This window comes from Ursus americanus, chromosome 2 (assembly GCF_024610735.1).
Source record: "Ursus americanus isolate L20-20 chromosome 2, mUrsAme1.1.p, whole genome shotgun sequence".
Lineage (NCBI taxonomy): Eukaryota > Metazoa > Chordata > Mammalia > Carnivora > Ursidae > Ursus > Ursus americanus.
This window is the reverse complement of record NC_142128.1, coordinates 36,558,533-36,576,547: the sequence shown is the minus strand read 5'-3', so window position 1 is coordinate 36,576,547 and position 18,015 is coordinate 36,558,533. Positions and strand designations below refer to the sequence as shown.

Here is an 18,015-nt window from a genome sequence, read left to right as displayed (position 1 = left end):
CATAGATCTCAGGGACCCTAATTATTTTCATTCTTTGCTCCGAATTAAAGGACATCTGTATTTAATTTATGCAGATAACCTTCACAATGCGGGATGGCCCCAGATGGGAACTATAACCCTCCCACATGCTACGGACACTCGCTCATGTGCAGGGGAGAAGGCAGGGAGGCCAGCCTGCTTTCCTGGCCACAACCTGAGACACTGAGGGAAGGGAGGGGATCCTTACGTCCTTTGCTGCCTTTGGATCTGACACGCAGGCAAACGTGATGTCACAAGTTGAAACGACTTCAGCGGGGGTTCTTCCTAGGCGGGCCCCCTCCTGGATGAACAAATCACACTGCAAAAGTCACAGATCCTAATGTGAGCTGCAGGCAGTGCACAACACACACACCAGCCAGGCCAGAGACACTCTGTGCAGCCCTCCTGGCTGGCCTCCCGAGGCAGAAGTCTGAGGCGAGGAGCCAGGGACACTAGAGCTGGTAGTCCGACTTTCTGAGGGAAGTGGATGGGGCTCCTTAAGGACCGCCTTCCTGGTGCCTAGAACGATGTTGTACTTCACAGTAAGCACAAAACAAGTGTCTCCTGAAGGTTTCCTGTTCAAAGAACAGGATGTAAACAGTACCTGTTTGCACCCCTCTGTGGTTGTCTTGGCTGTGGCAAAACCTGCCCAGTGTCCCAGGCTATCCACACTGTGCTGGGGAAGCAGGCCTGGGGCTGGAAGGCTGTCATTCTTTACCAAGATGTTTCTGGGGGTCTAAAAGCACGAACTTTTCTTCCTTGAGAAAATTACCCAGAACATCTCGTAACAAAACATCATTAATATTTCAGTGTAGTTCCTTTTCAAGGCATTTAAAAAAGTAATTAGAATAATGTGAACCTACTATTTTGTATCCAACTTTTAATGTGTGTGATTTACATTTATCCGTATTGTAGCCTTTCATAATTATCATTTATAATAGATGGCTGCAGAATATTCCATTGAGATACACCTGAATTTATCTAATGGCTCTCCTGCAGTTAGATATATAGCTTGCTTTTAATTATAAATGACTCCCAACAAATATCTTCAGGTACAATACTTTTCCTTTATGTTTTGAATTTAGGTCTCTGAAAGTACAATAAGACAGGCTCCAAATAGCTTTAAAGTTCTTAATAAATGTAGACAAATGGCTTTCCAATGGAGCTGTTAATTTATAATGATCATCAGCAAGGTCTCAAATCACCAGCACTGAGTACATCATTTAAAAACAACAAACAAGCATCCATAAATGCATAAAAATTTGGTCCTACTTGATGACTTAACCAGCCCAAAACAGCAACTTTTTGTTTGATACATTTTGATTACTTTTTTTTTTTTAAAGATTTTATTACTTATTTGACACACAGAGATAGCGAGAGAGGGAACACGAGCAGGGGGGGTGGCAGAGAGAAAAGCAGGTTCCCCGAGGAGCAGGGAGCCCAACGTGGAGCTCGATCCCAGGTCCTGGGATCATGACCTGAGCCGAAGGCAGACGTTTAATGACTGAGCCACCCAGGCGCCCCATGATATATTTTGATTACTCTTGATTACTTAAACTTTTAAATTTAATACCTTTGTTTCTTTTGTGAGCTATTTTTTGTTTTGGAGTTATCAAACAATGTGTTTAATAAAATCAATATATCACCCTTTTCCTGTCATACTTGCTATAAGCACTTTCAGTTGGTGTCCCTTTCAATCTATGTGGAATTAATTTTAGTAGGTGGTACGAAGTGAGATTAGTACTTCCTCAAATTTCTAACCAGTTGTTCTGAATATAACTTACTGACTTACCTTTCTCCTATCTCACTGATTTGCAGTGAGCTACGGCTATCATACGAAGTCGTAGCTGTCCAGTCTAGCTGACGGGCGTGTGTCTATCACGGTACACACGCACCTTAGCCTTTTAGTATATAGCTTTATGTTTTAAACTTTGCTTGGAAGAGATCTCACTACTCTTTCTTTTCTGAAAAAGTGAAAATGTGTTTCCCATTTACTATACCAGGGAATAATTTTTTTATCTAGATCCTTTAAAAAAAAATTACATTACATGGCTTTATTTTTTTTCCCTTGAGAAAGAGAGTGCGAGAGTGAATCTGAGTGGGGGAGGAGGATCTGCAGAGAGAGAGAGAGAGAAAGTTAAGCAACCTCCATGCCCAGCACAGAGCCTGACACGGGGCTCGATCTCATGACCCTGAGATCATGACCTGAGCCAAAATGCAGACACCACACTGAGCATGGAGCTCGACGTGGGGCTCGATCTCAGGACCCTGAGATCACGACCTGAGCTGAAACCAAGAGTCAGACGCTTAACCAAATGCGCTGCCCAGGCGCCCCTCATCTTTTGCTTTTGCTGACATCATTTTACAGATGAGAACTCTGAGGCTTAGGAAAGTCAACAATCTTGCTGGAGAGGGTGAGCAAGACACCTGTGACTTGGATTTAGGTCTGATTCCAAACCGAGGTTCTTAACTGCTTTGCTCTCCTGTTTTCCCATAAATTTGGAAAGAATGGCCATGTTTATATAACATTTAGGTTTTCCAGTCAAGATACAGGCTGACCAGAGGCACTTCTATCAAAGGGGAATGTACTTATAAGGGAAACCGTCTGACTCTCCCAGCTTCTGCAACTGTCTGGGTCTACATTTCCTGGTTACCTACGCCTTGAATCACAACCTATCTTGCTGATGGGACCAGAGATCTCACTCTTGCCTTAGGTACCCAATGCCCAGAAGCTGAAGCCCAAACCTTTTAGCACAGCTTTCAGTGCCCTTTCCCCCCAACCCTCTTGACTCTCTAACCAGTTCCTTGTTATTCTTGAAAAGGCCTTTGTTTTGGGGCACCTGGGTGGCTCAGCTGTTAAGCATCTGCCTTCGGCTCAGGTCATGATCTCAGGGTCCTGGGATCGAGCCCTGCATCAGGCTCCCTACGCAGTGGGAAGCCTGCTTCTCCCTCTCCCACTCCCCTTGCTTGTGTTTCCTCTCTTGCTGTCAAATAAACAAAATCTAAAAAAAAAAAAAAAAAAAAAAAAAAAAAAAAAAAGCCTTTGTTTCATTAGATTTTTTTTTAAACCTTGCCAAGACATTTCTGTTAATTCAAACCAATTAGCGCTGCCACCTCCTTCAGCAGCCACCCTCCTCTCAGGTGCACCAAGCTGCACACGGAGGCTCACTCAGTAACCCTGTAAACAATGCTCAGGCCCACCTGCTCCCCAACAGGCTGGTCCTTCCTCAATCTCTCTTCATGTGCTCCTGGTGAGTACAGGGCTTTAGTTTGTGGTACTCAGACTACCGTTCTTCACCTTCTCTTGGACAGGAACTTGATGGGAGGAGCCGTGGCCTCTCTCCGTTACAAAAGCTGCACATTCGGATTCGGAATTCCATTGCAGGGCACGCAATGGAATGGTGGACCACCATTGGTGGACCACTTGGAGTGGTGGACCACCACCTTAGGTTAAGAGCTTCTAAATCTGTCCTGTCCACTTTGTTGGGCAGTAGCCATGGGGAACTATTCACATTTAAGTGAAATAAAATTAAAAATTCAATTCTTCCATCATACTAGCCATGATTCAGGTGTTGAAGAGCCACATGTGGCTAGTGGCTACCATAGTGGACAGTGCAGACACTGGACATCTCCAGCACTGCAGAATGCTCTACTGTACGGTGCTGTTAATACAGTCCCAATGACAGAACACAGTGCAGCCATTAAAAAGGAAGAAGATCTATGTCTATGCACTCAGTATCAATGCATTACTAATATACACACACATATATTTGCATGTGCATGAAAAAAAAGGAGGATACAAACACCTGACGTGAGCTACCTCAGGTAGGGGCAAGGAAGGAAGAATTTTCACTTCATTTTTATACCTGAATGTTTTTAGACATTTACTTTTTATAATAATATCCAAAGCTCAGAGATTCTTAACTGTAGAAAACAAACTAAGAGTTGATGGAAGGAGGTGGGCAGGGGATGGGCTAAATGGGTGATGGGTATTAAAGAGGACACTTGTGATGATATGTATGAGTTATGTAACACCAGATGTTATGTATAAGTGATTAATTACTAAATTCCACACCTGAAACCATTTTACCGCATATATTAACTAGAATTTAAATAAAAACTTGAAATTAAAAAAAACAAAACCACAAAAAAGCAAACATCTGAAGCTCATACACCTACAGCTTTACCTGACTGAACAAAGAGCTTGGCTTTTCCTGCTCTCCGCATGCAGAATGCTGAGTGGAGGCAACAGCAACATTCCCATCCTTAAGCCACTCCAACTCCAAGGGTCAGGGCGCTGTCCCACCCCGCCTGACAAGCACCCCCTCGAATGCTTACTTTTTCTGCAGTCCGGTTCCAGACAGTCACCGTGTGACCCATTTTTAGCAAGTTGGAGACGATACCACTTCCCATTAGGCCAAGGCCCAAAAATCCTATCCTGAAAAAGAGAGATACCGATGGGTTCAGGGTAGGGGCCTTATCCACCAAAAAGTCCACTCAGTGGCTGACAGCACCGTTGCAGAGCCAGTGGCAGGGGGTGCACGTCGTGCCTTTTCTCATCGTGACAATGTTTCAAAGTGTCCCTCAATTTAAATGGGCTTTTCTAAACCCTTGCCTGCCATAGAAAGAAGTGTGTCTCATAGGGTTTAGGGCAAGTCTTCCAACTTCCCTTACTGTCTGACAGAGCGTCTGAGCCTACAGTGCCGGTACAGTGAGAAAGGAGGCATTTGTCTTCAACTCTTGCAGCAGTTTCCTGGTTAGCCGTCCCGAATGCCAGGCTTTCAGACGCCACTTTAAAGCACTTCAGAATCCGTGACAAGTAACTGAAACAATGTGTTCAGAGCCAGTCAACTTCTCCAACTATAGGAATCAGGTATATAGTCTTCATCTCCCTCCCCAGCTCAACACCTAACACTACCTTTGTGTTCTTCCTGCTGTGGCAGAGATGGGCCCTGACCCTTTTCAAAGCCTGGAGCCAATCTTCTCCAGAAGGGGAATTCTTCCTATGTCTGCCTTCTCCTGAACCTGCCTGGCTCTGCTCTCCGCTGGCCTGTTCGCAGTTCCCCACCCTGCCCTTCTAACTGCAGGCCCATGCTCATCTTGGGGGACTAGAGTTCAGGTGGACAACATGATCTGCTTACCTTCACTCTCTGTGGCCTGCTTCTTCCTGCAACGCTGAGAACTTAAGGGCTATTGGCTACTACTGCTATTTCTATGTGCTTTTACAGATATTTTATCTTGCCCAAAGATCTTTTTTTGGTTCCTGCACTTTACTCCTTGCATGTGATATAGCTAACCAATGCCTCATCCTTCATTTCTTACTACATGGTGTTCTGGTTTCAGCTTTGGTTTCTCTCAGCTCTAGACCCTCTCTGCAGCCTGTTCACCTTCATCTGAGTTACCCTTTTAGTATTCTCGGTCTCCTGGGTTCGCATTCAGCCACCCCTGCAAACTGGTTCTCATACTGAAAGGGTCTCCCCTCATCCCTGGTGGAATATGAACTCTCACATGCTCTCTGTCCTAGCATGAATCCAACAATGAAAACAGAACCCACCACCTTCCTCACCACATGGCACCCTTGCCCACTAAGTTTCCAGCCAAAGCTCAAAACCCAGGAGATCTTTTGTCATTCACAGCTGTCTGGGTAGTTTAAGTTTGCCCTATGCCTTGACATCACGGCAGACTAATTCTCTTTTCTTGGAGTTCCAGGACACCTAGTACACCATACAGCTGTTTCACTGTGTAGTTGGCTTCACATTCATGTCAAAAAATGGTTTGACTAATGGGGCAACAAAGGTCTTAGGTGAAAGCACTGGACTCTGGCCTGTTTCATCCTTGTCTTTTCTTAAAAAAATCAGCACAATCCTCCTTTAATCAGTGGGTGACACCCATGTCCCCTTTCATTAGCATTGAACATGCCTCTGCCTTTTCCACTCTCCCCAGGGCCATTCACCCAAAATAACTGGTAGAATCAGGGATTTCATCAGCACAAAAAATTATGAATCAAGTTAAATATGTACTGTTTTTACTCTGAGAAAGAACTGTACAGGAGAGGTGCACAGAAAATTCAGGTCTGGCCACACTGCTCAGGAGAGTGCTCCCTCTCAGCACTTTCAGACACACGACTGCACATACCGCCAGAGGAAGGGCAGGTATGTGCAGGCGCAAGCTAAACTTTGGTGACCACAGTCAAGGCTCGCCCACCTGCCTGAGCCCGGCAGAGAGCTGCTGGGAGGTGCGCAGGAAGGACTGGGTGGCGACAGCAGGGAGAGCTGGGGAAGGCAGGACGATGGTGATTTACCTCTCACCTGCCACCTGCCCCCACCACAGCCAGTTTCAGGGTTTTCATCACTGTTCTACTAAGCCAGCGTATCTCAAAGTGTGGTCTCCTGACTGGCAGCAGCAGCACACCCTGGAAGGTGTCCAAGACACAAACTCTACAGATCTACCGACTGAGAAACCCCGGTGGGGGGGGGGGGGGCTAGCGGTTGATGCTTCACATGTGGCCTTCCAGGTGATTCTGAGGCAGGGGAAAGTCTGAGAACCACCAAACTGAGTGTTCCTCCAGCTCAAAGACTCATCCGTGAGCTACGAGGGAACCCCACCATGTACTTATAGGACCTAGGGCTCCTGCAGGTCAAATTACTCTCAGGCAACTCGTTAAAAATTACAACTTTCCCTCTCTCTTTCCATTCAGTCCCAGCAATGGCTGGGACACAACCCTTAAAGAGCCCCACTGGGGTCATCCCTTATTCCCTAACAGAACTAGAGCCACAAGAAGCCTTTTCATCAAAGGTCCTACTTTTTGTCTGTGGGTGTGATGCTGCCATTCACGGCCGTGCTGTCTGCTGCCTGGATGGAGGTGGACCCAGTTTCCTAGGGAAAGGAAGCACAACTCATCAGGTCAGTCTGCCCACGGCAAGGGCCCTAGTGGAAGAGAAAAACAGGGAGGCATGGAACCTACGTACCTCTTCACATATTTTCAACTTCTTTGTGATTGCCTGGTAACAGACAGCTGGCTAATAAAGGAGGGAAAAAAGACTATGTATTAAACTGGACGCTTAACTGGTCTTTGTTATAATTTCCCTAAGAGATTAGGCCTAAAGTGTGGTGTTAACATTGAAAACCTATTTGCTGTTCGACTTTACTGAACTCCAAAGGACACATCAGAAAGGTAACACACACTACCTCACTCAAATATCTATGCAACTCTGCAAGATTCTTTTGCCAATGATGACATTAAGGATCAGAGTCGTGAAGTCATACACTCAGAATTGCGAAGCTAGTCAGTGTAACTGGGATTGCAACCCAGATCTGTCCAACTCCAAAGCCACAGCCTATCAGGTCCTCTACCAAGGTTCAGCTTAACTCATGGCCTTGCAGATACTGTGGGAAGCTTTCCCTCCACAACCCGATGGTTCAGAGAGACTGTACAGCAAGCCTGAGAATGCATCCACCAAACAGCATGGGCTACCTCATGAGTGCTGATAGCTCACAAGGTCTGGCTTCTGCCCTAGACTCCGAAGGCAAGCACAAATGTCTCAACCACACAGCTGCTGAGTTTTAAATGCTTTTTTTTTTTTGGTTTACTTTTAACCGTAATAACACCTGATTCACGAGTGGGCCTCCATGTGACTTTTTATCTAGTCGCTCTGGGCAGTGACAGAAGCAGAGACTAACTTTTCAGACTAGCAGGGTGAGGTTTCATGGAGCCACCTTCTCCCCTCAGGCCAACCCCTGACCAAGGATCAAGAACGTCAAAGACCAACTCACCTTCTCAGTTTGGCTGAGCAGGAAATGATGGAAATGAGGGTCTGCATCTTTCACAGGCTGAAACCAGAAAATGATTCAATAGAACAACATATCTTCCACCAGAGGTCACCTTGCCTGGTAACTGCCTGGTAACTGACTCTCCTCTGGCTGAAACATCCCTGGCAGCTGGTCTCGACTATGTAACTGCCTGGAAGTGCTTTCCCATTGTTGGTCTAAGCCTTTTATAAACGATCCCTGCTCCAGCTAGAGGGAACTGGCTACAAGTGGAAAAGAAGAGACAATTCTGTCAGGCTGGCATAAAAATCATTCCAGTAACGCTAGGAAAATATTTAAAAGGCATACTAGTATTTTTAACACACAGCATTTACCAGTCCCTTTGGATAACCGAGCAGGCAAAGCCAAATAAATTCTCAGGACTCTCCCAATTTTAGGGTTTTACCTACTGTGCCTGGTGCCAGACCCTTGAGTGTCTAGTCTCATGGAGGATTGATATAAACAGAAATACAGGGCAATGGGTGTAGGACTTTCAAAATTAGGCTCAACAGGGGACTAAGGCACCCACTCCAAGGGGCTACTGAACAGTAGAGTTGTATATGTGAACAGTGAATGGTGTTTATAAAGCATTAAGTGAAAAAATGTGGGGGCCAATCCCACATTTGTGAAAACCAACCCTATTCCCAACAACAGAAACTCCATGTGGGTATATAATTCAATGAATGATGGGTGAGTGGGGCGGTGTATCAAAGGGTCTGGAAAAAGTTACATTGAACTTGATACTGAGCAACCCCTGAGGGTGGAGACTTGCACTTTTCCCCCTCGTACACCTCAATACCGTCTTGCTATTTAAAAAATGGAGAAAGGAAAGCGCCTCACACAGGCCAGGAAACCTGCTTGGAGGCTGAGCTTGTCCCGGCCCGCGGGAGAGCTTGTTACCTCGCTCACAGTCGGCTGCCATTTAAACGCGGCCATCGGTCCAGTCATCACCCCCTTCACAGTACTAGATTCAGGGATGGTGAGATCCTACAGAGGGAAAGACAGATGGTCAAGACACTGAGGCCACCGCAGTAGCAGATGTCTTCCTGCACCAAATCAGGGAGCGCCTCTTCACTGCTTTGCTTCCTTCAGTCACATTCCACCTTAAACAAAACCCCCTAGCCAACCCACCAGCGTCAGTCCCCAGGCACGGTTCTGACTGTCCATCGGGAGAAACCAGGCAAGTTCTCATCAACAGGGAGCAAGGCTTTCTTCTCTGTTCTTGAAATAACAAATTGTCTTCTTGTGCCCTAGTTTCACAAGGACAGATGTCTCTGGAAAGCCCAACTATGGCGTGCAGTGCTGTCAGCAAGTCACAGAGAAGATTCCTTACAGATAATCACGAACATTAAGAAAACAGTACCGGCTTCAGAGAGAATCTCAGAAAAAACTAAGAAAGCCACATGGTGCTGATGAGGAAATGTGCCCAGCGTTTTAGCTACTAAGCTACTAAGTGACAAAGCCAGACTTCCAACCCAGGGCAGCTGGGAGCCAAGAGCCCCACTCTCTCCCCAGGCCGATGCCAGGGCAGGACCCAGTGGAACGGGGTGAACCTCCTCACCAACAGCCTGGCCCACACCCATCCTGGGCAGGGAGCTGCTTCAGCCTTACACCTGCTGTGCTCCTGTCCCCTCCACCAAGTTTACCTCACACTCCCTTTCCATGTGTAGGATCTTCCAGCCACGGTGGCCCTCCTGACATTTCTAGTTGGAAATCTCATGGGAATCTTGATATGCCCCACTGAACTCTGGATCTCCCCACTCAAATGGCTCCTTCCACAGTGTTCTACCAGTGTGAGATTTTTGCGATCCTTCTTGATTCCACCCTCCTCTTACCTGCTAGCAATGATTATGGTTTTACAGTTGGGGATCTGTGACCCCTTTTTGCCACCCCACAGATAACACTCAAGCTAGGCTGCCATCACCCGTCACTTGGACTGTAGCAAAAGGGATCCCCCTGCTTCTGTTCTGGAACCCTGCAGTCTAGACTGTACAGAGCAGCTAGAGTGCAGCAGGCCACTTCTCGGCCTACAACTGGCTTCCTGTCTCACACAGTCAGGCTAAAGGTTTTATTATTATGGCCTATGGAGCACTACAAGTTCCACAACCCCCACTTCACCCTACTCTCTGAATTCATGTCCTATTATATCTTCTCCCCCTGACCACTCTCTAACTCACCAGCACCCCCTTGGCCCTCCATCCATTCCCCAAACACACCAAGCATATGCCTGCCTCAGTGCCTTTGCACTACTGGGAATGCTCTTCCAACAGTTGTCTACTTGGTTCACATGCTCACTTCAGGTCTCCACAGAAATGTCACACCTTATTGGGGTGCTTTCCCTGACTCCTCTATATCTTCCCCCTTTAGAATGTGATGCTGATGTTATAAGTGAGTTCTCTGAAAGCAAGACCTTTGTCAATTTTGTTTACTCTGTATCCCATGCTGGGAGCCATGTCTAGCACAGATTAGATGTTCACTATTTACTGAAAAAGTGAACATGAGAGGGGCCTTGTCTAACTATCACGCTGCTTTATCACTAGACATCTGGCTTATGGGGGAGCTGCTCAATCAACATGTGCTGAATAAAGAGCTCTGGGGAAAAAAAGAGGTGTAGTGCTAAGTACTGTCCCAAAGAATGTCCTGCCACGATGGACATGTTCTGTACCTGTTCCCTGTGGCTAGGGGCAGCATACCTCTGGTGACATGCTTAAGGTCCCAGGACAGAAGGAGAGTCAGGTGGAGACTACTGGCATTCCATCTGGCACTAGCCGAAGGCCTCGACTCCCAAATCATCACTTTCTGCACCACTCGGGGATCTGAGGAGAGCCACAGCCCTGATGGCTCTGTGCTGTCAGGGTGCTGTGTGCCTAGAACTGCAGTTCTCCTTCTCAGCCCAGGACTTGGAAACGAGAGCTCCTGAGAGAGGATAAGAGCACACCTCTCACACCAGAGTCGAGGCACGACCCAGCCTTTCCCCATACGCACGGAACGGACGCCTCTGCGTCAAAAGGTCAGCCTTTTCCACTAATCCTCACGGGACAGGGGATTATGGCTCCGAACAGCAATCATCCGGGGCTCTGCCCTATTATCAGCCTAGGCTACTGCTGTTTCAGAAAGAAGCCCGACAGCCAAAGGACAATTACTGCAGCAACACAGGACCTATTCGATCAGAAGATGCACCAAAATTTCAAGCCCAGATTCCCTACATCTCTGAAGGCGCTTCATTAAAACCAACTGTGTGAACTGAAACACCTGTGTCCACCCTGCACCACCAGCCACACTCCTTCCTCTCCAGCTGACAAATCTTTCACTAGAGGCCGGGCCAAGCAAGGAGACTGTAGAAAGGACTGTGCTAAGGATAAATAGCAAGCAGACCTCTTGGCTGGGGACCTGACTCCAAGAACAACAGCAGAAATGTTACTATCCCCTGGTTAATAATTCAGACTCAAGGGCAAACTGCTTTTCCCTGGGAGCCTGTGAGAAGAGTCGCTGCAGTAAGCCCGGTGGCGGCCTCGGGTTACACGACAACTACTATGCTCTCACTGCACAACGGGCTACTGCCAGACACTGACAAACATAAAGCCATTCATCAAATGCGTAGTGCATGGCACACCATTCTTGGTGCTTTGCTCTTGTTACTCATTTAATTCTCACAACAAACCTGAGAGACAGGTATCACTATTATTCCCAATGATCAGACGAGGAAACCAAGGCAAAGGTAGTTGGCCAAGGTCACACAGCTGCAGCAAGTTATGGAGTCAAAGTTCTGACTCAGACCTCCTCCTCACCTCTCCTGCACACTCCTCTTTTTCCAAAAAGATGTCGTTTCTCTGCAGGGCCAGCACGCAGTTGGCGAGATCCACGGCTTTAGAAAGCAGAAAATAGGAATTTGGAGAACAGTATAAAAGCTGACAGCTCAGATGCCTCTGGATCCCCAGGAAACCAATTCAATTGGATCAAATTAGACCACACCCCCTGAGAAGTTCTTTCTGCACCTCGGCTAGCGTTTTCTCCACCTTCTCCACCTCTGGCTGGCGGTTCCCTGTGCTCACCGCCAGCCAGGGCTGTCCTAACCACTAGTCACTCTGTCTACACTCAATCTCAGGTCATCTAACGGTGAGAAGGACTTTCTCTAACACAGTGGTCACACAGTGGCAGCCCACAGGCTCAGTCTGGCTCGGAAATATTTTAAACTTTTGAATTAGCATGTAACATTTAAAATTAGAACATTTCACATAAAAATCTGTATTTCTAGCTTCTCTTGAGGAAAAACCAGACTACCTGGCAAAAGTTCGCTGGAACCCCATGGACAGAGCATGATCCCCCCAGAGTGCCAGCTGCTGCCACCCTAATGCTCTCAGCATGGAGGCAGGTCAGGGCTGCAGACCCTCAGCCAGCTCCTCTTGTTGCCATGACCTGTCTGGTCTCGCTGGTGTCTGAATTTGCAGGCCTTGATCTGGTGCGGTCTAGTGTTTCATCACGGCCTTGTCACCCAACTGTTTCTGCCAGCCATCTGGCTCCTGTCCCCTTGATTGTGCTCTAACAATCCTCCCCTGTGTTTTGACAGACCACCTCCTCCATCTCGAATTCTCGTCCCTTGGCTTTTAAGACTTGACCCAAATCTTTTCAGGAAGGTGAAAGGTACGTTATTTCCATTTTATTTCACTGTGATGGCTCCTCTGAACCCCTCCAAGCGTCTTCCCTGCAAAGAAGACTCCTGCCCTTGACTCTGCTCCCTCCTTACTTTCTCTGAAGACCAATCCCACTGGGCCTCAGATATACTTTGCTCGTATTCTCCAACGTACTTTCTACAGATTCGCTTCCCACACCTACATTCCATCCTGACATTAGTTCAAGGCTCCCTAATAGTCTTGGCATCATCTCAAATTCATCACACTCAAAACAGAACTAGTCCTCTTGCTCCGCACACCAACCCTACTCCTGACTCTTGCTCTTGGGAAAGGTATTACCATTTCCCCAAGCAAAAACCTGAGATCATCTCCCTCCCCCTTTCACTCTGTAATAAGTTGCTAAATCTTATGAGCCCTTCCTCTGAGTGCCTCTCAGACAGTTCTTTTCAGTATTTGCTATCAGGATAACTTCTTATATAAACGCAAACCTGGGTTTAGCTTTCTGACTGGCTTTAGCCTTTCTTCTCTGCCTCCACCACTGCTAACACACAGCATGGAGCAGACCACCAGCTCCAACACGTTCGTGGCCCTCTATGGACTCCATGACATTAAATACTGCTTTAGTAAACCTTGAGGCCCTCCATAATCCAGTGACAACCCACTTTTAGCTCTCTGCTCTCCTCCCTGTACTCTACCTATAATGAGAATATCCACGCCAACATCAAGCCCCATGTAGGCTGGGCCCTCATCTCTGGAATGCATTCTTCCCCTCTTTCTTCTTAAGCCCCTTCCGGTGCCAGCCCTCACATGCTGTCTCAGGTAGACTATTCTCCCGCCTCGACCATCTAGTTGAGTGTGAGATCCTTTGCTGTCTCGTGTTCCTATTTCACGCCTGTGCATCCAGGCTGTGTCCCTCCCCTGGTCTGCTGGACTCTTTAGGGCAGCGCTTAGCACAGGTTTCTATGTCCACTCAGTGAGCTGAGGCACATTGTAGAGCTCAACTCTTTCATATACAGAAGGAAGTCACTAATCCCAGGAGCTGCAGAGATAAAACAAACCTTCTCATCCTTTGGGGGCCGACCCCGTTTCCGGGGACTCTGCTCTTGGGCTCTTTTCAGAGGGGACTTGGAGCCTCTCTCTGAAGAGCCTGAAGACACCCTCTTCTTTCCTTCTCCCATGTTCTTCTTCACCTTCCCTTCAGACAGGCTAAGCTTCCGCTTCTCATCACCTGAGTTTGGCCTACTTCTCTCCTCACTGGAATTACGCCGATTCTTGTCATCAGCAGAATTGTGGGACGATGTCTGAAAGTTTAATAATAACAATGATAGCCACCACAGCAGCCACTGCTGCTGCCACCGCCATTTACACAAGCCACACCCTAGGAGAAGCGCTTTACATGCTATCCACACAACAACCCTACAAAATAGGTTCTATCGCTCCCACTGATATTTGGGGAAGCAGATAAAGTCAAATCACTTGCCTATAGCCCGAAAGCTAAGAAGTGGGATTTACACCCAGGCAGTGGATATACCCCAGAAGCTACACTCCTAATCTCTAGGATGTAAAAGGGAAAAATGCCTGTGTTGTACTCAAAAGCTGAGATACTTCTCCTGAGTCCAAGTGACTTTCCTAAGAACAGCAATCTATTTCAGAAAAGTCTGCGGCATGCATGGAGTTTCAAGCTGATAAGCAAAACGAGGATTCCCTAGAACTGAAGTAGTGTTTTCTCCATTGGCATTTCATAAGAATAGAGCTTTAGGTTTGGGCCATATTTAATCTGTTAGTTACAAGGCCAAAATAACCAGTCCGATGTTGGAATAAAGCAAGAATCAGTCTCTCACCTGGTCTTTCCCTTTGGCTCTCCGGAGGAACTCTTCGACAGCATCCACAGCCTGCTGGAAGCGTTTCCCCTTGTTAATCTTTATCATTTCCTCCTTGTGCGCATGGTATGGCTTTAGCTGTTCCACTTTGATCCAGGCACTAGCAGAAAACACACATGGAAAGGGTATGAGCCACACTGCCCATGCCAGAAATGATCAAATACCTCATCACAACAGAATGCAGATAACTGTTTGGTTTAATTGGACTTTGAAACAGGCATGCCATTTTTTCAAAACATGTTACCAACCACCCCAAACTCTTGGAGTGTTATAAAAGTATGTCTTTCTGAAACAAGTCGAGCACAACCACCACGACCACCCAAACCAAAACATCCTCCACAAGTTCCAGGCTATTAATGTCCACTCTTGTTCACTGGCTTTCCACACTAAACCACACATCATCTGCCACTTGTGCAAGACAGAGGAAGCCTGGAGATGTTCTTTCATTCTCATCACAGAGCCCCTCATGGACCCAGGACATCAGGAAGCATCATCGACCACAGCAACGTCATTGCCCAGTCAACACCCAAATCAGAAAGACAACCTGTCAATCAACGGAGAATGAAGGATGCTCCCATGGCTCAAGGAATGCAGCATCTGAAATCTGCTGCTCTTACAGATATTTGTTCATAAATGATCCTGTCGTGGCGACTAAACCACACGAAACATGTGACACACGATTTGGAATCAGGGGAGCAGTCGTCACAGGAGATCTTCAGAAACAAGATTCTGCTTGTGATTAAAAGTAGAACATACCCTTATGATGTTTAATTTTTAATTCCTACCATCAATGTGTAACACACCCAAGTAAAAAAGCCATCAGTTGTCACTTCTAGAATGTCTGGCCTACCAAACTAACCCGAACAAATCTGTCCCAGCTGGTTTCCTGTGGTTTTCCTAAATGACATTCAGCGTCCCAGTACAAAGAAGGGGATTTTATAGGCTTGGCGAGGTAACAGTTAACTTACATACATTTTTACTGTGTAATACAGGTTTCATAGCATAACCTTCTGAAAAAGGGGGTCAGGTTAAGGATAGAGAAATAGGAAATAGGATAAAGCTATCACACTAAGGGTCCTCTCCTTTAGAGAAAGCTGGAGAATATTCAGTAATAATAGTAGACATGTGAGGCGCCTGGGTGACTCAGTTGGTTAAGCATCCAACTCTTGATCTCAAAGGTAATCTTGATTTCAAGATCTTGAGTTCAAGCCCCACACTGGGCTCCACACTAGGCATGGAGTCTATTAAGAAAACAACACAAAAAGTGCTAATCTCTACATAAAAATAGTGCAACCAAACCAGCAACGGCCACCCATGCTTTGAGTGTTATGCTAATAATTGTGACGATGAATCTGTACAAACACAATAGCCATGGGACTATCAGCCTGCAAATGTGACAGCAAACCAATACTAAGCACATTACCTATGGCTAAGCGAAACCACAGAGAACAGGATAATGAACGAGGACTCAGATGCTGTCTCACTGCATAGAGCTCCAACCAGGTGAGGTAAACAGGTACCTTCCAATGACTAACTCATCTTAAAGTCTGAAACTTGACATGGCAGATTCAATTGGTCTATTCTACAGTGAGAAAAATGGAATTATATTTTGACTTTACACTGCCTGGCAGGTACACCACTGAAGAGACCCCTCCTGCTCCTCCTCCCATTTAGTGTTTCTAAGGACAGACCACGAGAGGAGATGCAAAGCCTGACACGCCCTGAAAAGCAAGTTGTCCTACTGAGATGACACAAGTACCGGCAATAAAGCTTAAAGAGCCACATGCTCTGGACATGCCTCTCCCTTCTCTGAGCTTCAGGTTAGAAGCTGAGACCCACACAAGTTTTGGTATAAGATCAATGGGGTGGTTTTTATGGAGCCCCTTGAGATGGGACAATACACTCTACGCAACCTAATCCCTGCCTCCCTCTTCCCACGTGAACCTCTGATTCAGAGGAATTGGAGAAGTAAGGACATCCGTGGAGGAAGCACCAATAATCCATGCCCATTTTTTTCACTGAGGCATTTTAAGTGGATTACTGATTTCTACCAGAAGAATGGTACAGTCAAAATTACATTCATCCTGAGACGGGCATTTGAATACTGAAATGAAATCTCCCTCTCTGACCGTTTTTGAAAAGTGAAAATGGTTTGCTTAAAGAATGGACAATATAAATATCAAAAGGATAAATGCAAGAAATATTAATCTAGTTAAGAAATCAGCCTATCGTTGAAGCACTGTGCCCCATCGAAAAATTATAAATAAAAAGCCAGCCCACCAGAGCCCTAGGAGGATTACCTCTTGAAAGCAAGCCAAACTGAAATCACTTTAGCCATCTGAACAGTTTTTTCCCTAAAGGCTGTATTGCAAACCCGGTCTCCTTAAAGAGTATGCTTTTCAGCCAGAGCTTCAATAATGCACCATTCTCCAGTACACTGAGGCCCATCAGCTGGGCCTGGCATGCAACTGGTGCTCAATAAATAATCACTGACTAAATGAAGCCTTCTAAGCATGTTCAGAGGGGCTGGAATGCTGACCTCTGGGCTAAATGTTATAAGGCTTCGGTGGCCTTTTTTGGTTGTTGTTGTCTGTAAATTTTTGTTTATCACGACCCTGAGATTGAGACCTGAGCTGTGACCAAGAGTTGGGATGCTTAACCGACTGAGCCACCCAGCAGCCCCCGTTTGTTATTTTTTAGGTGACTTCTGTTTCTTTCTGTGATATGAGCTGTGACTTATGATTTCCTTCCTATCATCCTCCTGACGCCCATATGGAGCTGGACCTTTTCAGCCTAATTTGCTGTTGGGCTGGGAGTCAGAAAAATCAAGCTTAGTCAAGTGGTGTGTAAAGTATGAGCCTTTGCTTTTACATACAAGGAAGTAAATCCCATTGTTTATAGCGGCAATCAGTGAGGTCATTACGAAGAATAAAACGGAAGGTCCCTTAAGATATCTGGCTATGTGGAAGAAAGCAAGATGCAAACAGTGTGTGTAGTACACTATCGCTTGTGTAAAAACAAGGAAAAAGGAGTATGTAACTTCTCGATTCTGCACACAGTGTCTTTGGAGGGACACGCCATAAGAAACTAGTAAAACTGGATGCCCAAGGGCTGGTAACTGGGTGGCTGAGGGACAAGGATGAACGGAACTGTTTCGCAGTTTATAGCTTGATTTGGGTGGGGGGGGGGGGGGATAAACATATATTATCTTTAAGAAACAACAAATCAACAATAAAGGCCTCTGTTGTAGAACATGGGCTCCTCTGCCCAGGGGGCTGCCCCCATGACTTCCTCAGGTAGGTAGCTACTGCCTGGTTGCAGGTATACCTGCACCTATAACACAGCCAGGAGCAGCAAACTTACCCTGGTATTCTGATACACTTCCTATAAATTCTTTCATTTGCGAATATAAACTTTCCACTATAAGCCACTCTCAGGTTACACACTCCACTCAAAATGAATTTCGACACCTCACATTTTCAAAAACTTCCATAATTTCGACCTGCTTTTCCCTAAAGTTAAAATAATACCATGTACATATCACATTAAACATGTGAGTCTATGAATAATCTCCAAACTCTCACGTATGTGTCTCAGACTTTGCATGACACAATGACCTGGGCGGGAGTGGGGGTGGGAGGGAGAACACACTTGTGTCAGCACAGTCCAAAGGTGAGAAC

At 46.3% G+C, this 18,015-nt stretch overlaps 1 protein-coding gene across 7 annotated transcripts in view; it reads right to left on the bottom strand.

Moving 5' to 3' along the window:
* The window catches only part of GLYR1 (glyoxylate reductase 1 homolog), a 31,941-nt gene that overhangs the window by 6,504 nt on the left and 7,422 nt on the right, over positions 1–18,015 (bottom strand). For 3 of the 7 annotated variants that reach the window (XM_045783941.2, XM_045783942.2, XM_087870756.1), the window contains exons 4-11: positions 14,297–14,435; positions 13,514–13,756; positions 8,725–8,811; positions 7,792–7,848; positions 6,987–7,037; positions 6,821–6,894; positions 4,357–4,456; positions 227–337 (exon numbers count right to left, since the gene is read on the bottom strand). In XM_045783941.2, the coding sequence (XP_045639897.1) occupies positions 227–337; positions 4,357–4,456; positions 6,821–6,894; positions 6,987–7,037; positions 7,792–7,848; positions 8,725–8,811; positions 13,514–13,756; positions 14,297–14,435 (862 nt within the window). The remainder of the gene's footprint in view (positions 1–226; positions 338–4,356; positions 4,457–6,820; positions 6,895–6,986; positions 7,038–7,791; positions 7,849–8,724; positions 8,812–13,513; positions 13,757–14,296; positions 14,436–18,015) is intronic. The other 4 variants (XM_045783943.2, XM_045783944.2, XM_045783945.2 and 1 more) reach the window with 3 other exon arrangements.